Source organism: Heterodontus francisci, chromosome 10 (assembly GCF_036365525.1).
Source record: "Heterodontus francisci isolate sHetFra1 chromosome 10, sHetFra1.hap1, whole genome shotgun sequence".
NCBI classification, from domain to species: domain Eukaryota; kingdom Metazoa; phylum Chordata; class Chondrichthyes; order Heterodontiformes; family Heterodontidae; genus Heterodontus; species Heterodontus francisci.
The window spans coordinates 95590019-95612230 of NC_090380.1; the positions used below are offsets into that span (position 1 = coordinate 95590019).

General features: G+C 41.5%; 2 protein-coding genes across 6 annotated transcripts in view; one reads left to right on the forward strand and one right to left on the reverse strand.

Moving 5' to 3' along the window:
* LOC137374654 (protein SON) overlaps positions 1-15136 on the forward strand; it is a 32116-nt gene extending 16980 nt beyond the window's left edge. For both annotated transcript variants that reach the window (XM_068041110.1, XM_068041111.1), the window contains exons 5-8: positions 7746-7893; positions 12148-12216; positions 13296-13411; positions 14755-15136. In XM_068041110.1, the coding sequence (XP_067897211.1) occupies positions 7746-7893; positions 12148-12216; positions 13296-13411; positions 14755-14919 (498 nt within the window). In that variant the 3' untranslated portion in view covers positions 14920-15136. The remainder of the gene's footprint in view (positions 1-7745; positions 7894-12147; positions 12217-13295; positions 13412-14754) is intronic.
* LOC137374653 (protein downstream neighbor of son homolog) overlaps positions 1-22212 on the reverse strand; it is a 66598-nt gene that overhangs the window by 7216 nt on the left and 37170 nt on the right. For 2 of the 4 annotated variants that reach the window (XM_068041109.1, XM_068041105.1), the window contains 2 exons: positions 21109-21321; positions 16266-18122 (listed from right to left, as the gene is read on the reverse strand). In XM_068041109.1, coding sequence (XP_067897210.1) covers positions 17985-18122; positions 21109-21321 — 351 coding nt within the window. In that variant the 3' untranslated portion in view covers positions 16266-17984. Of the gene's footprint in view, positions 1-16265; positions 18123-21108; positions 21322-22212 lie in introns of those variants that run through there. The other 2 variants (XM_068041107.1, XM_068041108.1) reach the window with 1 other exon arrangement.

A 22212-nucleotide genomic window follows, 5' to 3' on the forward strand; every position in this document is an offset into this window, starting at 1 on the left:
TTGATCCTTGACAATTATTGATGCACACTACGAATTTCCAAAAAACAGCCAACGCAGGGCTATCATTGTGGAAAATGTTTTTATTAGTATTCTGCAACAGAAATCATACGCTAGTAAGTCAATAAATGTAGACAAATACTGTTGGTGTATGGATATAAGAACATAGGAACAGAAGTAGGCCCATTCAGCCCTTCGGGCCTGCTCCGCCATTCAGTACGATCATGATTGATTATCCACTTCAATGCCTTTTTTCCACACTTTCTCCATATCCCTTATGTCATTGGTATTTAGAAATCTGTCAATCTCTGCTTTAAACATACTCAATGACTGAGCTTCCACAGCCCTCTGGGGTAGAGAATTCCAAAGATTCACAACCCTCTGAGTAATGAAATTTCTCCTCATCTCTGTCCTAAATAGCTTCCCCCTTATTTTGAAATTGTGTCTCCTGGTTCTAGACTCCCCAACCCGAGGAAACATCTTACCTGCTTCTACCCTGTCTATCACTTTAAGTATTTTGTAGGTTTCAATGAGATCACCTCTCATTTTTCAAAACTCTAGAGAATACAGGCCCAGTTTCCCCAATCTCTCTTCATAGGACAGTCCCGCCATCCTGCGAACAAGTCTGGTGAACCTTTGTTGCACTCCCTGTCTATGGCAATAATATCCTGCCTAAGGTAAGGGGACCAAAACTGCACACAGTACTCCAGATGCGGTCTAACCAAGGTTCTGTACAATTGAAGCAAGACTTCGCTACTCCTGTACTCAAATCCTCTTGTGATAAAGGCTAACATGCCAGTAGCCTTCCTAATTGCTCGCTGCACCTGCATGTTAGCTTTCAGTGACTTATTGACAAGGACACCTACACTTTGTCCATCGACACTTTCTAATCTTCTATTATTTGTAAAATACTCTGCGCATCTATTCCTCCTACCAAAATGGATAACCTCACATTTTTCCACATTATATTCCATCTGCCATGTTCTTACCCACTCACTAAGTCTTTCCAAATCCCCTTGAAGCCGCTTTGCATCTTCCTCACAACACACATTCACATCTAGTTTTGTGTTATCCGCGAACTTAGAACTATTACATTTGGTCCCCACATCCAAATGATTGATATATATTGTGAACAGCTGGGCCCCACGTACTGATCCTTGTGGTACCCCACTAGTCACAGCCTATCAATGTGAGAATGACCTGTTTATTCCTACTCTCTATTTTCTGCCTGTTAACCAATCCTTAATCCATGCCAATATGTTACCTCCTATCCCATGTGCTTTAAGTTTGCTAACCAATCTCCTGTGGGGGACTTTATCAAAAGCCTTCTGAAAATCCAAGTACATTACGTCCACTGACTCCCCTTTCTCAATTCTGTTAGTAAAATCCTCAAAAAACCACCCAACAAGTTCATCAAACATGATTTCCCATTCATAAATGCATGTTGACTGTGCCCAATCAGATCATTATTATCCAATTGTCCATTTGTCACATTCTTTAGAATAGATTCTAGCATTTTCCCAATGACTGATGTAAGGTTAACAGATCTGTAGTTCCCTGTTTTCTCTCTCCCTCCCTCCCTTAAATGGTGGGGTGACATTTTCTACCTTCCAATCTGCAAGAACCATTCCAGAATCTATAGAATTTTGGAAGATGATCACCAATGCGTCCACTATCTTCGTAGCGACCTTTTTCAACACTCTTGGATGTAGAATATCAGGTCCTGGGGACTTATCAGCCTTCAGCCCCATTAATTTCTCCAATATAACCTTCTTATTAATACTAATTTCCTTCAATTCCTCATTCTGCCTAGTCCCTTGGAGCTCTGATTCTGGGAGGTTTCTTGTATCTTACTCTGTAAAAACAGACGCAAAATAATCATTTCACTTCTCTGCCATTTCTCTATTCCCCATTATAAATTCTCCTGACTCTGCCTGTAATGGACCCACATTTGTCTTACCAAACGTTTCCTTTTTACCTGCCTATAGAAGCTTTTACAGTCCATTTTTATGTTTTTTGCTAGTTTACATTCATATTCTATTCTCCCTTTACTAGTTTCTTGGTCCTCTTTTGCTGTATTCTAAAATCCTCCCAATCCCCAGGTTTGCTACTATTTCTGGCAACTTTATAAGCCTTTTCTTTTCAGCTTATACAATTCTTAACTTCCTTTGTAGCCATGCTTGATTGCCTTTACTTTTGGGGCTTTTGTGCCTTGAAGGAATGCATAGTTGCTGTAAACTATGTAATAATTTGTTGAAGACTACCCATTGTCTATGCACTGTCATACCTTTTAATGTATTTTCCCAATCCACCTCAGCCAATTTGCCCCTCATACCTTCATAATTTCCTTTGTTCAAATTTAATACCCTGGCTTCAGATTGAACTACCTTACTTTCAAACATAATGTAAAATTCCATCATATTATGGTCACTCATCCCTAAAGATTCTTTTGCAACAAGATTGTTAATTAGCCCTTTCTCATTACATAATACCAGATCTAAAATAGCCTGTTTTCTAGTCAGTTCCTCAATATACTTAACACACTCCAGAAACTCGTCCTCCACAGCATTAGTGCTCATTAGGTTTACTCAGTCTATGTGCAGATTGAAGACACCCATGATTACAGTATTACCCATGCTACATGCTTCTCTAATCTCCTGATTAATACCATGTCCCATACTACCACTACTGTTTGGTCGCCTCTAAACAACTCCTACCAATGTTTGCTGCCCCTTGCTGTTTCTTAGCTCCACCAAAACAGATTCCACATTTTGTTCTTCCAATCTGAGATCCTCCCTTTCTAATGTACTAATCCCGTCCCTTATTATCAGTGCAACACCATCTCCTTCTTTTTCCCTGTCCTTCCTAAATGTCGAATATCCTTGAATATTCAGTTCCCAGTCTTGGTCACCCCTGTAGCCACGTTTCCGTAATGGCAATTTGATCATACCCATTTGGCCATTTTGTACCTTTAAATCATCTACCTTGTTGTGACTGCTGCATGCATTCAGGTAGAGTGCCCTTAACCTTGTCTTCTTGACATTATTCTGCATTCTAAACCTAGTCGATGCTCGCCTTTGTTTCGCCTGCCATCTAATGTCACTTGCTACTTTTCTACCTCCTGTTACCAGCTTTACTTCCTTCCAATTTGAGCTATGCCTCAGGTCCCATCCCTCTGACAAGCTAGTTTAAACCCTCCCCAACAGCACTAGCAGATCTCCCTGCGAGGATATTAGTTTCGGTCCTGTTAAGGTATAGCCTGCCCCAGAACTGGTTCCAATGCCTCAGAAATCTGATGCCCTTCCTCCTACACCAATTCTCCAGTCACATATTCAATCGATTAATCCTCCTAGTCCGATGCTCACTAGCACGTGGCACTGGAAGTAAGCCTGAGATTACTGCTCTTGAGGTTCTGCTTTTTAATTTCCTTCCTAACTCCCTAAAATCTGCTTTCAGAACCTCATCCCTCCCTACCTATGTCATTGGTACCAATGTGGACCATGACCTCTGGCTGTTCACCCTCGCCCAGAAGGATGTCCTGCGACTGCTCCGTGACATCCTTGACCCTTGCACCAGGGAGGCAACATACCATCCTAGAGTCACATTTACTGCCACAGAAACGCCTGTCTGATCCCCTGACAATCGAATCCTGCATCGCTATTGCTCTTCCACTCTTCTTCCTCCCTCCTGTCCAGCTGAGCTACCAGTGGTGCCACGGACTTTGCTGTGGCTGCACTCCCCCGATGAACCATCGCTCTCACCAGTATCCAAAATGGAAAACCGATTAGTAAGCAAAATAGACTCAGGGGACTCCTGCACTGCCGACCTGATTCTCCTAGACTGCCTGGCAGTCACCCATTCCCTTTCTGCCTGCATGCTCCTAGCCTGTGGTGCGACCACCTCCCTAAACGTGCTGTCCACGTAGTCCTCGGCCGCGCGGATGCACAACAGTGATTCCAGCCACTGCTCAAGTTCCAAACCCGGAGCTCAAGCTTCTGCAGCCAGTGACACTTCCTGCACATGTGTTTGTCTAGGACACGTGGTGTGTCCTTGACTTCCCACATACTGCAGGATGTACATTCCGCTTGGCCGAGCTGATCTGCCATACCATAACTTGAAAAACTATTTATTACAATTAGAAGTAGAATAACTTATCGGTTACCAATCAGCTTCTTCCACTGTACCGAAGAAAGAGGCAGCTACTGGAGACTGAAAAAAGGTAGAAAAAGAAAGGAGTCCCTCCCTCACTGAATTCCCTCATGCACCAACTCCCACTTTACACTCTGTTCACTCAAAGCAGCTGTCAGTGCAGACAAATTTATTTTCTGTCAATTTATAGTTTCTCTTCCCCCCCCACCCCCCTCCCTGAACTTCCTCACCTATCAAACTCCCTTCTTCACACTCTGTGCTCTCCAGCAACACTCAGTATAAATCTGATAATGTCAGGGACCCTCTGGGATTCCTTTTTGGACCTGTTGGGAACTCGAGTTTGTAAGCCTATAATCTAGATGAACCTTCTGTAATGATCTCATTGGAGCTTTTTAATATAAACCCAGATACTCCTGTTTGTAATTTTGGACATTAAACTTGAAAATTGTTACCGTTGTTATTCACTATTAACCTATGCTTATTTATTAATTTGTCACCAGAATAAAACTGTGCATTCTGTATCCACACCTATCTTAATTCTGTACTGCATTAGGTCATGCTCCTGATGGACTTCATCCTAGGGTCCTAGAAGAAGTGTCCAGTGAAATAGTTGATGCGTTAGTTTTAATTTTCCAAAACTCCTTAGATTCGGGGAAGGTTCCGTTAGATTGGAAAATAGCGAATGAAACTCCTTTATTCAAGAAGGGAAGGAGACAGAAAGCAGGAAACTACAGGCCAGTTAGCTTAACATCTGTCTGAGGGAAAATGTTAGAAATTATTATTAAAGACATTATAGCAGGGCACTTAGAAAAATTCAAGGTAATCAGGCAGAGTCAACATGGTTTTGTGAAAGGGAAATCATGTTTAACCAATTTATTGGAATTCTTTGAAGATGTAACATGCTGTGGATGGGGAAAGGGGAACCAGTGGATGTACTGTACTTAGATTTCCAGAAGGCATTTGATAAGGCGCCACATCAAAGGTTATTGCGGAAAATAAAAGTCATGGTGTAGAGGCATATTGGCATGGATAGAAAATTGGCTAGCTAACAGGAAACAGAGTAGGCATAAATGGGTCATTTTCTGATTGGCAAGATGTAACGAGTGCTGTGCCACAGGGATCAGAGCTGGGGCCTCAATTTTTATAATTTATATAAATGACTTGGATGAGGGGACCGAAGGTATGTTTGCTAAATTTGCTGATGACACAAAGATAGGTAGGAAAGTAAGTTGTGAAGAGGACTTAAGGAGGCTGCAAAATGAAATAGATAGAATGGGCAAAGATCTGGCACTGGAGTATAATGTGGGAAAATGTGAAATTGTCCATTTTGCCAGGAAGAATAATAAAGAAGCATATTATCTAAATGGTGAGAGATTGCAGAGCTCTGAGAGGCAGAGGGATCGGGGTGTCCTAGTACATGAATCGCAAAAGGTTAGAATGCAGGTACAGCAAATAATTAGGAAAGCTAATAGAATGTTTATTGCAAGGGGAATTGAATACAAACGCAAGGAGGTTATGCTTCAGTTATACAGGGCATTGGTGAGACCACATCTGGAGTACTGTGTACAGTATTGGTCTCCTTATTTAAGGAAGGATGTAAATGTGTTGGAAGCAGTTCAGAGAAGGTTTACTAGACTAATACCTGGAATGGGTGGGTTGTCTTTTGAGGAAAGGTTGGACAGGCTAGGCTTGTATCTGCTGGAGTTTAGAAGGGTAAGAAGCTACTTGATTGAAACATTTAAGATCCTTAGGGGTCTTGACAGGATGAATGTGGAAAGGATGTTTCCCCTTGTAGGAGAATCTAGAACTGGGGTCACCCATTTAAGACAGAGATGAAGAGAAAGTTTTTCTCAGAGGGTCATGAGTCTTTGGAACTATTTTCCTCAAAAGGCAGTGGAAGCAGAGTCTTTAAATATTTTTAAGGCAGAAGTAGATAGTTTCTTGATAAGCAAGGGGGTGAAAGGTTATTGGGGATAGGCGAGAATATGGAATCGAGGTTTCAATTGGATCAGCCATGATCTTATTGAATCGTGGAGCAGGCTCAAGGAGTGGCCTACTCCTGCTCCTAATTTGAATGTTCGCATGCTCACGTTCTTCTAATTATTTCTCCAGAAAGCAACTATGGGCATAGGTAAGAAGGTTCCCACATTCTGGGGTCAATTTTTGACTGGCTTCATCTGGCACTAGTGGGCAGTGACGGCCTCAAAATGGGATTGGTAGCCTTACCCCCCCGTTAACACGTGTGGTACGGCAGGGCTCCATTTTGAAAGGGGCCTACTGCCGTGTGTCCTGACTGCCACTTGTTTCATGCAATAGACACCTTTTGACAGGGAAATTGAGATCCTATGATGTGAACAGATTCCTGATTGCTATTTTAGATTGGAACTGATTGGATACTGCGCAGAGTGCTCCTCTGGGGCACACAAAAATAATCTGGGTTGCTGACGCCCTGGGACACCCCACCCTCTGCAATCGCCACCCCCTTGAACCCCACCAAACCGCAAATTACTTTGCTGGTGGCCACCAACGCCCAATTTTGAGGCCTGTTTTTAGCCTCACAGCTGGTTGGTCAGATTTAAATGATGCAGGGGTCTTGAAATCATAGGGGCCTCATCACTGCTAGTAAGGGCGGCCAACCAAAAGTCAAGATAGATCTCACTGTTTTTTACTGCTGCTATTTGTTACTTGAGCTATTGTGATTTAGTACAAAATTTTATTCATCCAGTGTTGGGCAGATAAATATGTAGTAAAATATTAAATATAGATAACTTTCCTGGTAACCCTAACATTTTTCTTGAGTGCACATATTGTGCTTTGTAGTTGTAGTGTCTGAAGTGTCTGCCTTGATATTCAAATCAGTTGGGAGATTTACCACACAGTTATTTTTTTAAAAACAATTGAATGTAACAAAGTTTGTATTGCCTGTTACACTGTTATTGCTTTATTACCAAATTTTAATGACTCTAATTCACACCAGTAGAGTACCATTGACGATTAATGTCTTAGGAATAATAACATTTGACTGCTGTATTGTGTTCCCCTTCAATTATTAATTGTTACTAACATGAAAATGTCTGAAATTTTGTTGAAATGTTGGTATCCAGCAGTGCCTGGTGATCTGTTGAAATGCATGGTTGGGAGATGGAAAGGACAAAGAGAGGTGATAGTTCACAGACTGACCTGTGAACTTTCACTTCTATGTACAGAAACTTGGTGCAGGGTCAAATCCTTGTAGCCGTCTTGTTGCCACGGTCAGTCTCAACCCTACTTTTCACTACACACCGGCAGCAAAGGTCTAGGTATGTAAATTTTTAAAGGAGTTTTCAAATACATATCTTTAATCTGCATTTTAAATATTTGCACAGCCGACTTTACAAAGGTTTTTTGTGCATGTTTTTTCCCCTAAAGCTCTTCAAAGTTTTTTTAAACTGCCATAATTATTCATATTTGTGTTTTGGAATGTTTGATTTATATTTTTAAATGTTCTGTGTACTTACGCATTCCTGAATTTTCAGATTGTGTTAATCAGTCTGACTGCAAAAGGTTACTTTGACCTCTTGTAAGATTTGTTTTTATTATACCTATCTACTTATAAACAGGATCAGTTCCTGAAGGCCGCACCTTTAACTGGAGGAATGGGAGCACAATTGATGCAGAAAATGGGATGGAGGGAAGGGGAAGGACTGGGAAAAAACAAAAATGGACCAGTAGAACCTATAGTTGTTGACTTCAAGACTGATCGTAAAGGTGATGGTGCTCTTTTGTCTTTAGCTTATTAATACAGGGGTGAGTAGAATTGCTTGACCATAGCAGCAAAATTAAAGTGGTGGTCTCACAGAGATAGTTAGTGTAACAGTGTCAGTTTTTCATCCAGACTCAAAGGTCAAAGTCAGAAATATAATTTAAGTAGCCCAATTAGATCAGGTTCTATAAGCAAAAATGATACAGGAGTATGTGCTTTTGTCTTTAGTGCTGCCAGCACAGAGCTCTGTGCACATATCAGAAAATCAGGTGTGCGCTACCCCCAATTTTTCATTTATTAAGATGAATGGACATAAAATTTATGGGCAGCATACATTTTATTTTTCAATATGTACTCCTGGAGCACAGAGCTTTGCACTGGGAACACTAAAGATGAAAATTTACTCCAATGTTTGTGGGGGGGTGGTGTGGAACCTTTGTGATGGTGGGGAGCATGTGCATGGTCGTGGGGGGAGCAGTTGGGAGAGAGTAGCATTTGCAATCGCCCCTCCCCTAAGGTCTAACCATTCTTTTGGACAGGAAATTTCTGTGGGTTGAATTCCTGTGCACAGCAAGTAGTATGAAAAGTATGTAGACTTCTCAGAGCCTTAAGTAGACAGAAGATGAATAATAATCTTAAAAGAAAAGCATACTAAGTTTTCCATGTGATTAGGCTCTTGGGATCACCTATTGCAATCAGCTTGGCTTAGCATTGAATAGAACCTATTGCTTAATCTATTCTTCTATATTCACTCAAGCCTCTGTAGGGGCAAAAAGAGCTTAATAATGATTGACACTAATCTACAGAATATTCATAACTGCCTTCTGACAAATTTATTCCAGTGGCCAAAATTGAAACAATTTTCTTTCATAATGTTGCAGTCTGATGGACTCAGGATTGTAACTCTATCTATATTATAGTCCTTAAGTTTTTGTAACAATTGGTCAAGCTCTAGTCCCTGCTGTGCAACACATAACATTAATTTCAATAGGGTCATAGACAATCTGCTAATATTACTTTATCTGCAGAATTATTCTGTTACCTAGGGTAAGAAACCACAATGTACAAGAATGCTAGTTATTCATGCTTGCTCCAGAGGTGGCACTGTAACTTCTCAGCCTGTTGCAACAAACACCACCTAAATACAGATCACAGGAGATTCACTAGTAATGCAAAAATGATGTGACAAGGCACAATTTATATCATATCACACTTTGCCTTCAGACTTTTTGACTGTCTCACATTTCATATTTATATGAAGTAGCAACAAATTACAACTTAATAATTAGGAAATCTCTGAGGCAAATCGAGGGCTGAATTTTCCCTGCCCACTGGAAATGGGCTGGGAGGTGGGAGGGCTGGCAATGTGGCAATATTGGGGAAGACGTCAGGAAGGGAGCCCAACGTCTTCTTGCCACCATGGCATACTGTTAGCAGTGGGAACCTTAGCGGTGCGGCCGCCAGCTTGACAGCCAATTGAGCCACTTAAGTGGCCGTTAAGGGCCACTTCCCGCCCCGCGGGCATTTTGCCCTCATCAGGAGGGCCAGCTTCCATGTGGGGGAGACCGCTAGGTAAACCCTGTGGCCTCCCAGCGGGTCCTGGGGTCCTCGATGGGCACTTCACTGCCCATGGAGGCCCCCCCCCAACCCTCCAGTGCCAATGGTTTCCCCCGCAGCATTGGCCCTGCTGGTGCATCATAACCTCCCCCCATGATTGTTGGGGTCTGCCTGCCTGGCTCCAGCTTCCCCAATGTAACTCACCTCTCTGAGGGCACCCTGTCATTGAAGGGCCCTCTTTCTGGTGATGCAGCCTCAGCAATGACCACAGATGCCACTGCTGAGTTGCCAGCCCTCTGATTGGGCTGGCAACTTTTGCGAGCGGGCTGCTGTCCTCAGTTGGATGTCGGTGGCAGCAATATGCCGCCTCAGGGTCCCACTACTCCCCTGAAGCGGGGCTGCCTCGCGCTTTTGCTCCCAGCAGTGGGACTTGACCATCACTCAGAAAATTCAGCTCTAAGGTTGAGCAGCAGGGAAATCCTCCAGTAAAACAAAAGAGAGTAAAATAATCAAATTGTTCAAAAGATTTCTCAAGTTGCTTTTCGGAACCGTTTAAATTACCACTATAGAATTTACATATAACAGTAACATTCATTAGTAAGAAACCCATAAAAGTCTGAATAAAATATAGTTACCTATATGATCATATCGGTCACTCAAAAACATTTTCTTTACTCTTTGGTCAGCAATAGGCTTTAAGTTCTACTAATCACCTGCAATTCTAGTATTTTTTTAAATTCGTTTGTGGGATATGGGCGTTTCTGGCTAGGCCAGCATTTATTGCTCATCCCTAATTGCCCTTGAGAAGGTGTTGGTGAGCTGCCTTCTTGAAGCACTGCAGTCCTTGGGGTGTAGGTACACCAACTGTGTACACTGTTAGGAAGGGAGTTCCAGGATTTTGACCCAGCAACAGTGAAGGAACGGCGATATAGTTCCAAGTCAGTATGGTGCATAGCTTGGAGGTGAATTTGCAGGTGGTGATGTTCCCATGCATCTGCCACCTTTGTCTTTCGAGGTGGTAGAGGTCACAGGTTTGGAAGGTGCTGTTGAAGGAGCCTTGGTGAGTTGCTGCAGTGCATCTCGTATATGGTACACACTGCTGCCACTGTACGTCGGTGGAGGGAGTGAATGTTGAAGGTGGTGGTTGGGGTGCTGATCAAGCGAGCTTCTTGAATGTTGTTGGAGCTGCACCCATCCTTGTAGGTGGTGGACAGGCATTGGGGAGACAGGAGGTGAGTTACCCACTACAGAATTCCCAGCCTCTGATCTGCTCTTGTAGCCACAGTATTTATGCGGCCACTCCAGTTTAGTTTCTGGTCAATGGTAACCCTCAGGATGTTGATAGTGGGGGATTCAGCGATGGTAATGCCATTTAATGCCAAGGGGAGATGGTTAGATTCTCTCCTGTTTGAGATGGTCATTGCCTGGCACTTGTGTGGTGCGAATGTTACTTGCCACTTATCAACCCAAGCCTGGATGTTGTCTGGGTCTTGCTGCATATGAACATAGGCTGCTTCAGTATCTGAGGAGTCGCGAATGGTGCTGAACATTGTGCAATCATCAGCGAACATCCCTACTTTTGACCTTATGACGGAGGGAAAGTCATTGATCAAGCAGCTGAAGATGGTTGGGCCTGGGACACTACCCCGAGGAACTCCTGTAGTGATGTCCTGGGAATGAGATGATTGACCTCCAACAACCACAGCCATCTTCCTTTGTGCTAGGTATGACTCCAACCAGCAGGGAGTTTTCCCTCTGATTCCCATTGACTCCTGTTTTGCTCGGGCTTCTTGATGCCATACTCAGTCAAATGTTGCCTTGATGTCAAGGGCAGTCATTCTCACCTCACCTCTGGAGTTCAGCTCTTTTGGGCAAAGGCTGTAATGAGTTCAGGAGCTGAGTATCCCTTGTGGAACCCAAACTGAACATCAGTGAGCAGGTTATTGCTGCGCAAGTGCTGCTTGATAGCACTGTCGACGACCCCTTACATCACTTTGCTGATTATTGGGAGTAGACTGATAGGGCTGTAATTGGCCTGGTTGGATTTGTCCTTTTTGTGCACAGGACATAACTGGGCAATTTTCAACATTGCTGGGTAGATGTCAGTGTTGTGGCTGTACGGAGACAGCTTAGCTAGGGGCACGGCTAATTCTGGAGCACAAATCCAGTTGTGCTTTACTGCCCATTTTTACATGTGCATGACCTCTATCCACTGGTTCACTGATATAATCTTGGTTCTCCTCCACTTTCTACCTGCTATTCATTCCTTCTCTACCTCTCTGTACTGTCTTCTTAAGCCACCTACTGAGATCCCCAACTGGAAACACTCAGTGCCACTTGCTGTTCCTCTTCAGCGACAAGGGAAGGAAAACACTTTTTTCCAGGAACTAAACAAAAATAATTGCACTATGAAGATATCTCTTACAAACTTCTTTCCCAATTCTTTCAATGCAAATGCACCCCCATCTCCACTATGGCTGATAGTGTAACCTACAACTCACTGTGAGCAATGCCACATTGATTTGCTGGTATTAAAATGTTTTCCACCATCCAACCTGTGAAAAGGATATTAAAATCAGCTTACTATTCCAATATTTGGTTACTGTTTCAAAATTAGTATTGTCTTGAGAGTCAGGGTTATACCCAGATAAATGTAGTTCATTTCCTGCACAAATTAACAGTCAACATTTGTGTCATTTTAGGTCTTGTAGCAGAAGGTGAGAAAACACAGAAGAAATCTGGAAACCTCCCCATTATGAAGGATCTATCAGGTATAAATTCATATGTGCAGTATAATCCATTAAATCTTGATATTTTGCTGATATAAAGGCAAAATACAGCAGATGCTGGAAATTTGAAATAAAAACAGAAAATGCTGGAAATACTCAGCACGTCTGGGAGCATCTCTGGAGAGAGAAGCAGTGTTAATGTTTCAGGTCTGTAACCCTTCATCATGGGCTCAGCAGTTGCTGTTCCAATAATGGCCAACACCATCTCCTCCATGTCCCTGTATCCCTCTGGTTGTGCGCCATCGTGTCCTGCAGTCTGTTTGGGTGATGTGGCTGTCATAGTTGACTAGCTAGCAGTGTATGCAATCTGTGAAATGTGGGTGTGAGGCTTGCAGCAGTGCTAAGTGTGAGGGTGTGGTGAAGCATATGAATTTTAGATAGGAGTCATGAGTGACAGAGCCTGTTGGTAGATGAGTGATGGGGGTGTGGTGAATTAACCACTTATATGAGGTCATTGAACTTATTGTGGCACTGCATCCTTGGGACTACTCCTGCCATTGACTATCTCCTCCCACTGCCTTTTGAGCAGGTGTCTGGAAGGTCTCTTGCAGATACAGGACATCTCTCTTACTTTCCATCTCCTTCATAAATGCCTCCAGCGCAGAATCTGAAAACCTAGGAACCAGCTCTCTCTCACATTGTGCCTTCTGCACGGTTTCCCAGGTCAGATGTACTTCCCGATTGACTGCCAGCACCTGCTCCAGCCAGAGTGTACTCCCCATTAAGAGGTGTAGGCTACCTTTAAGAACTGTTTGGAAGTTACAATTTTGGGTTTATTGCTGTAGTGTGCAGCTAATGAACAGTGCAGTTAGCACTGACTGCAAGCAGCAATCATTCTAAAGACCAGGCAACACGAAGTTGACGTTCTGCCTGTATTTCAATAAGCAGACATGGGTTAATCTCAAGTCATGATTTCTGTGCCCACTTTTGGGATCTATTTAATTTAGCTCCCCAGCCTTTTGAATTTAAATAACTTGCTGCTTTAATTTGAAATTATTACATTTGATTGGTCTGTTTTGGGATGATTAAATGCCATTCTTTTCCATTTGTACAAACTTTAGGAAAGCATCCTGTTTCTGCATTGATGGAAATTTGTAACAAGAGAAAATGGCCACCACCTGATTTTTTGATGGTACATGACAGTGGCCCTGATCATTGCAAACATTTTCTGTTTAAGGTGAGCAAATTGGATGCTAAAATTCATATTTAAATTTTAAGCTCACTATTTTTCTCTTACTAGTGTTAAAATTCTTAACCAAGCAATACTTTGAGATGCAAATAGATGCTTTAAAAAAGCATATTTCAAATATCTGTCACACACAATTAGAATAAGTCCAGGTTACTAATATAGGGATCTTGGAATCAGTGTGTCTTTAAACTTCAGAACTCTTGCATCTTGTGGGAATGGCGAGTATAACCAGAGAAGTTGAGCAACAATCAGAATGTAAGGTACAACATTTGACATAGCAATGTTCAGGAAAAACTAAGTAAAATTGAACATGATGACTTCAATACCAAAGCTGCACTGGTGAAATTCTGAGATGGTAATTGAGTGTCCAGAAACATTGAAAGGAGGTATTGCTTCTGTGATTCTCTCTATAATGTCGCTGTATCTTATGTAGAGGATGCCTACCTATAAATCTTGGGGAAAAAAATTGCAAGAGTTAAAATGTAACTCTTGGTAAAGAGAGGTCATTAATTTCCTAAATATGTGACCGTGTAGAATAGAAATAAAATTAAGATTTTCTTGCTAACACCTTGTGCTTTGCAAGAATGAAGCAACATAAAACTAGACATGATAACTGAGGGAGCAATGAACAGTTGTAAGCAAAGCTTTGAATTATTTATAAAGTAAATTTGTATAATGAACAGGGGAAATGAGATTCAGAATTGCCCTTCTGAAAAATGTGTTGCCATTTCCATTAACAGTCTTATGGCCAGAAACTTGACGCTGCTCTGCTGTACTTGATGCATTGGTAGTGACTTCTCACTCACAGAATACACACTTTTATGTGTATGCACTGAAACAGGCCCTTCGGCCCACCGAGTCTGTGCCGACCAAGAACCACCCAATTATACTAACCCTACAGTAATCCCATATTCCCTACCACCTACCTACACTAGGGGCAATTTACAATAGCCAATTTACCTATCACTTGCCAGTCTTTGGCGGCGGGAGGAAACCGGAGCACCCGGCGAAAACCCACACGGTCACAGGGAGAACTTGCAAACTCCGCACAGGCAGTACCTAGAATTGAACCTGGGTCCCTGGAGCTGAGGCTGCGGTGCTAACCCCTGCGCTGCCTCATCACTGAGGGATTAGTGGGGAAATAGTGGCCTAGATTTATTTGACCAAGTGCAGACAATTACATTATTGCAAACTTATTATGTATAAAATGCTGTGTCTCAAACACCTGATAGACTTTGATCATTAATAAAATGAACTGTGATAAATTTGCAACTGATGTCTGCAGTGTTAAGACTGCGCATCTCATTTAAGTATACACATTTCTGTGATAGGTGATGATCAATGGCACAGAGTACAAACCCAGCCTCGCCAGTCCTAACAAGAAGCATGCTAAGGCCTCAGCTGCTACTGTTGCCCTGCAGGCCATGGGACTTGTTCCAAAGGATGGTGGTGCTTCAGCCACAAGTTTTAAGAGTGTCTCAGATGATGCTATGTAAATTACATTTCGGTATTTGCCATTGAATTGTTTAGTGATTCTGTAAATAAAGATGTTTTAAATTAGCTATTGGCTGTGGAATTTTGATTTGTTATTTTCATGAATTGTTAAGCAACTTTGTAAATAATGTCTAGCTTGTGGCCCTTGCTGAACATGGATATTATGTAGAGCTTAGGTGATGATCACATTATGCCTTTGTAAATATATATCTTCAATAAAGCAACTTGTGATTCTTTCAGTAATACACCCATTTTATGTAATATGGATGGCAATACTTTGAATTCTCTGCTTGCCAAGAGCTTGAATATTTGGGTAATCCTTGAGGTGCATTTTCACAGGGATTCTTCTGCTAATCTGTTATAAAACCACAAAACCTGTGGGGAAGATGGCATTTACACCATTTTCTAGAACACAGGAATGAGTAGGCCGTTCAGCCCTTTGAGCCTGTTCCACCATACCTGCCTTAGTTACATAATCCTTACCTAACAAAAATTTATCAATCTTAATTTTGAAATTTTCAATTGACCTGGCCTCCACAGCCCTTTGGGAGCAGAGTTCCAGATTTCAACTATCCTTTCTGTAGAGTTTCTATGGCACTGTTGCTAAAGTTACAACAGACAATGGGGAGAAACCTTGTGGAAATTCATCACCTTTAATCACTTTACAGTTTCCTTGGTATGGTTATAGGTTTTTGGAGTATGCTGCTTTTGATCCAGCCCACATTAACAGGGTTTATTAGCAGTCACATGCACAAGATCCAAGATGTTCCTCAAAAGGAAGTGCTAGAAGAGCTGGTATCCTGAAATCAGCAGCCTGTGTTCAGTAGGTTATATTTCATCTAACTGGAGTACTTGCTTGGCAACTAGGTACATATACTGAACAAGTGACAGGGTATTTGTTCCACTGGCCCTAAATTTATGAAATTACTGCCACTGAATGATTGGGCTGGAATTTCATCTAGATTAATCTTCACCTATAATCACAATCTAAGATGGGTGTAGATAGCAATCTAATTTTGAAAATGTAACTGGTAAGCTTAAATTATGGACTTATATTGCTACTGTCGACTCACTAGGTCTGGGGAAGACCTCAGGAGATGGCAAGCATAACCCTCCAGAAATGTCCACCAACTCTTTGGCTCAGCAGATTGGTCACTTGCGAAGCAATGGGAGTTGGACATTTTGCAAAAAAAGTGAAATTTAAAACATCAATTAACCCAATAATTAGCACAGTTATTTGCACGGCAGGCTAAAGCAAGTTTGAGAAAATACCTCGAGCTTGTACCATTTCAAAAAAAAAACTATAACAAAATTTCAATAGTAAATTTAATACTTTATAAACAATCAGGTACTTTAAAATTATAAAGATATTCTCTCCAAAAAGTGCATTTAACAAAGTCTCTTAATTGAAGTAAATATCTGGTTCTCAATTAAAACCTACTTGCTCTTCCTGAATTAGAGCTTCTTGAAATATTAAGTCAGTCTTTCACTCTTGGCTGTAGACAGCCAAATAAATAAAAAATGAAACTAAAGAGTTACTTTTCATCCTTCACAGACATTTTTATGTAAATGGCTTGATGACTGAATCCATAAGCAGATTGAGTTATTCTACAAAATGATGTGTGTTTTTATCTTGTGCCATAATTTGTTTAACAGAAGGGTTAAGTTTTTAACCTAACCCTTATCACAGTTAAAGTGCTTACTAGAAAGTATGCCGACCACATTCTCCTGTCACCTCAAGACAGCTGCAAACACAATATTTTCTATCGTGCTAAAACTACAGGTTTATTTACAGATAAAACAAATATAAGCAAAATGCCATACAATATCATATTTATACTATTTAAAAAGCAGTTCAATGGTTTAAAAAAGAAAACAGGTGGTTCTTGCAGCTTCTCTCAGGAAACTGTCAGAAAGGCAGATAGGCTCTAATGAAACATGCAGAAGTTTCCTGCGGAGTTCCCTCCATTCTAGGCCAGTGCTGCGGCATGGATAATAGAAAACTTAAGGGTGGCTACAAGGCTTGTACATTAGATCCATTACTGTATAAGCAAAGCACCCTCTGAACATGGTCTTTAACACATTGAATCTGAGCAGGCAAACATCCCAGTAAACAATGGAGTGATTGATCTAGAAATTGCATTTCTTCCTAGTGTCTATTATTTGACTAGACTTTTTTTTTTAAAAGCACACCCAACAGTTGGAAATTATATTTCTAGACAGCCAGAAAGTTGAATAAAACAGCCCTCTGGAGGACCTCATGCAAACTGTCATTTTATGAAGCTAGACATGGGTATGAAACAATTATACTTAGATCATATATCCATAATCAATCAACTTGGAGATAATTTGATGAATTTAATGAACAGCTGAACATTTAACACCAGTAAACTTAAAGGCTATTTGCATTGCTGTTTGTTTTATCTATTAAGTTGTAGAAAGTTAAGGAAATTTAGATATTCTGGACACAAGTTGTTTGATAGTGATAATACAGATTTACTCTCTTTAAAACAAAAGTCAAATAAAATTCCTTTTTTGTCATACAACCACTCTGCCTTCTGTAAAGACAAAGTAGTTTTCCTTATCCTACCTATTAATGGCACACCATTTCCAAAGAGAAAAAATAGCACTAAGTTTGCTGGAGTAGAATCTGACGCTAGCATGACCTATAAGAGGTCATGGGAAATCTCACTAGTAGCCCTTGTAATGAAAATCAAAGAGGACTTTTTGAAAAGCAGAGCCCATGACAACCCAACTTCTAAGTTCCACAATATTAAAAATATGAAATGCATTTGTTACATGCATTAAAAATAAATCTAATTTCAGATAATATAACTAATACTAATGTACAGTACTACATTAATGACAGGACAGGAATGTGGTCACTGAATACCTAATGTTTGTTGGTCCCTCATTGTTTTAGCCAGCTTTCACAGATAAAATCCACTAGTAGTTTTCTCCAGCTTCACAACTGCATACTATTCAACATGTAAAACAAAGGCGAGGAGTGACAGAACGACTTCATTTTAAAGGAAATCACAGAAATCACTAAAAATGCTGGTAGAGTTCACAATTTCCAGGTATATTTGTAGTCATTCATTTCTAGATGCTTCATAGAGGATTTTCCAAATGTTGGCTGCTGCATCAGTTGATTCAGAGTTTCTGGGTGCAGACCACTATTAGACAGCTCATCTGAAGATAGGTCCTGTTAAAATGAAAAGGGATCAGAACATCCTAAACGGTTCTATTACAGCACATGAAGAGCAAGAATTGGAAATACTAATCTGGTGTGATCTCCGGTCTCTTAAACACAGTAAATGGTCTTTTGCACCTTTAGGTGTTGAGTATATGTATGCCACCTATCTGTTAATCAACAGAACAGAAGCCCCTTATTGTAATTATAATTGCAATACACATTCACTGTATGTATGCATTTCCAGAGAATGGCAGACATCTTCCTAAATAATAAGTGAAAACATTCTTGTACTAATTGTTGGGCCCATAAAAATCATGTTTTCCTGTTTCCCTCACTCCACTTACTGGCTCCTTCTGATTAGCAGCAGTACTGTGGTTGTTTTGCCTCAGCATTTACTAAACAGCTGGTTAGGACACTAAAATAAAAGCAAAATACTGCGGATGCTGGAAATCTGAAACAAAAACAAGAAATGTTGGATTCACTCAGCAGGTCTGGCAGCATCTGTGGAAAGAGAAGCAGAGTTAACGTTTCGGGTCAGTGACCCTTCTTCAGTTCCGAAGAAGGGTCACTGACCCGAAACGTTAACTCTGCTTCTCTTTCCACAGATGCTGCCAGACCTGCTGAGTGAATCCAGCATTTCTTGTTTTGGTTAGGACACTAGGTCATTCTACCTGCTGCTGTTGCTGGTTTTATTCTTCCTCCACCCACGCACCTGCTTATAACTGATGCTTGTGCCCTATTGCCATGATATCGGTATATGACCAAGCCTACAGCCTCCTACTCCATGCAGCATTTTGTACCAGTCTTGCTGGAGTTCCAGTGTGTGACCCTGTGATATGCTACTGTGAAGTGCCTTGAGATGGATTTCCTACATTGTCGATGCTATATAAATATGTCAATTAATTTATCTAAATGAAGCTTCGATTTTTAATTTTGTTGATTGAAGCCTGGGACTTCATCAATATTGCAAATTTTTAAGAGGCTGTTCTGATTTATTAAAGTAGAATTTTAGTTAATTTTGTCAACTTGCTCCCCAATTTAGTAAGTCCATTTATCCTCACCTTTGCCAATTCTGTGTAAGGCTGCTCTAAATTCATAGATCACCCATCTTCACTGAATGAATTTCTCAGTTCCATTATTTTCATTTTCAACTTCTCGGTCCTTTTATCTCCAACCCCATCCTCTCAGTCTGTCTCCCTCCATGATTTCCTTCCCTGTTCTCTCCTCATGCCCCACTCCCTCTGCACACTCCCAATTCCATTCCTCCTCAAGTATTGGTGTTACTGGTTCCAATAGCGCAACCTTTCCTTTGGACCCTAACCCTTCTCTGACATTGTCCCAAGACGTTCAATTCTTTCTCCTTCCCCCACTCCTCGAGTTCTCCAATTGTTCTTCTCTGGCTTCAATACATCCTTCCCCTCCATCTAATCCTGCTTTAGCCTCTTCTTTCTCCACCAGCACTTACCCTACTTTACCCCACTCTACCACTCCCCTGCATATTCTCACCCCTTATCTTCACTTTCTGACCTCAACTATGTTCCAATTGTTTTCTACACAAATCCTCCATGATTTGAAGAATGCACCTAGTTTTGATTCCTCGTTTCCAATGTGACAGGAAATCCAGCAGTTTAAAAGGTGATCGTATTTTAACAGACTATGATGTATTATAGGGCGGCACAGTGGCTAGCACCGCAGCCTCTCACTCCAGCGACCCGGGTTCGGTTCTGGGTACCGCCTGTGCGGAGTTTGCAAATTCTCCCAGTGACCATGTGGGTTTCCTCTGGGTGCTCCGGTTTCCTCCCACATGCCAAAGACTTGCGGGTTGATAGGTAAAAAAAAATTGTCCGTAGTGTAGGTAGGTGGAAAGAGAACTGAGGGAAGGTGGGGATGTGAGAGGGAAAAATGGGATTAATGTAGGATTAGTATAAATGGGTGGTTGATGGTCGGCGTGGACTCGTTGGGCCTGTTTCGGTGCTGTATCTCACTATGACAGTTTCAACTAAGGACATGTATCATCCCAATTACTGCACAAAAGCTGAAAAGAAATTAAAGCCACTGAATTTTAACACCATTTAATTTACAACTACATCAGTAGCACCACTTTTTCAGTCACACAAGAATGAACAAACTTGCAAGTACACAGTGCTTTTCACAACCACTGTGCAAGACTTCCTGCTGCACACTGATGGTGAGCTCCCATATGCCCAATTCATGTAGGGAGCTTGCCCTGCATATATGGTTACACTGACCTCAGAAAATCCCATGAGGCTGGGCCAAAGTGCTCCCATGAGTGCAAAGATCAATGCTGTCTTACAGTATTGGTTTCTCTCCCAAAACAAAAAAAGTTACCCGATTGTTTTTGTATATTTATAACAACTTGCCCAATCATTCTTCTTTCTTTTTTTGTTTCCTTTTTGCATCAGAATAAAAGGATAAAACTTGCATTTATATAGTACCTTTCATGATCTCAAGAAGTCCCAACCAATTAAATACTTTTGAAGTACAACATAGGAAATGCAGCAACCAATTTAAGATCCCACAAACAGCAATATGATAACGACCAGATAATCTGTTTTAGTGAGGTCATTTGAGGGATAGATATTGACCAGAACACAGGGGAAAACTCCACTGCACTTCCTCTAAATAGTGTCCTGAGATCTTTTACGTGCAGTAGAAAGGACAAATGATGGTTTAACGTCTCACCTGAAAGGCATCATTTTCAACAAAGCGGCACTCTAAGTATTGCATGAGTGTTAGCCCAGATTTTGTTCAAATGTCTGGAGCGGGTTCCACAACCTTCTGACTCATAAGCTTGAGTGCTGTGCCATGACCAACAGGTCATTGTTATCACAGTGTATAGTGCAGCCCAGGTGTTATAATAACCATTTTTTTCCCCCTTTGAGATGCTGTCTGCCTCAAGAGCTTCAGAAAAAGGAAAATACTTAATCTTTCAAAAGCTATAGGCTTTTTAAAGATGAAAACTGTTGTTCCTTACCTTGTTTTCATGTTGCTCCATTTTGAGGGCTACATTAAACACAGAAGTTGGTTCGTGTGTGTGAAGGCTGGCTGTGAATGTTCCTTTCTGTGCCGACTTCAGCATCAGTGTTAGAGAGTGCAGAGAGTGAGGCATGATGGGACCAGTGATCTCAAGGCTGTGGGACTCCTTCATCCCAGAGTGATTCTGTGTCCTAACATTAATGCTTCGGGCCTGAAAAACATTATGCAAAATTATGTGTACAAAAATATCATTGGCTTCTCCCACCCAGGAATTAAAAATGCAAGTTGGACAGCAGATTTCTCCAAGGGCAAAACACAGGGCAAGAAATTGGTCTCATTAGCAACCCTGTTTTGGCCGCTGCTAGTACCCTTAGAGCTCCAAAATGGCATCCACAAGGCGAATCTCACAGGCTGCCAGTGAGCGTTCATCCGAAGTATGTAGAGCAAGCAGATCATGACATCAATCAACACAAATCAAAGCTGATTTGATACCAGCTCAACACTCTAGCCAACACCCTCTCAACCTCACACAGCCGTGTTCAGCAGCAGGAAGGAACCTGCACCACCATACCCAACCCCCAAACAGTGCTACATAAAATGGATCAATTACTTCCAGGTTAGTTGCTGTTTGATTTCTACTGGCTGTTGCTACAATTCTATAAGTGTTTGGTGCTTTCTAGAGCTATTTCAAGTTTCAGAATTGTACAGGGAATGCTGAGGCAGGACTTTTTGTTGACTTCAAGGCTTCTGTACAAACCACTTGCTAGCAGACTTGGGTGCATTAGCAGACATTCCCCTTGGAGTACAGCATGACTTATGAACAGAGGGCATGCAGAGCAGAACAAGCTGCTGGAAGAGGGTTGGTGAGGAAGAGGAGGGTTCTCAGCAGAAGGCCATTCTCACCCAGGGTGTTATGGGATCAATTCTCCTACCTGAACCTCAGTGAGGAACACAGAGGTGCTGGCTTCAGTAAGGATGTTCTCATTGAAATGCACTACCTGCTGCAGCCTCAGAGCATGGCAAGGATAGCACTGCCGATGATTGTGAGGATGAACTTTTATCCGTGTAGCTCCTTGCAGGCTGAAGCTTGTTGCAACATCTC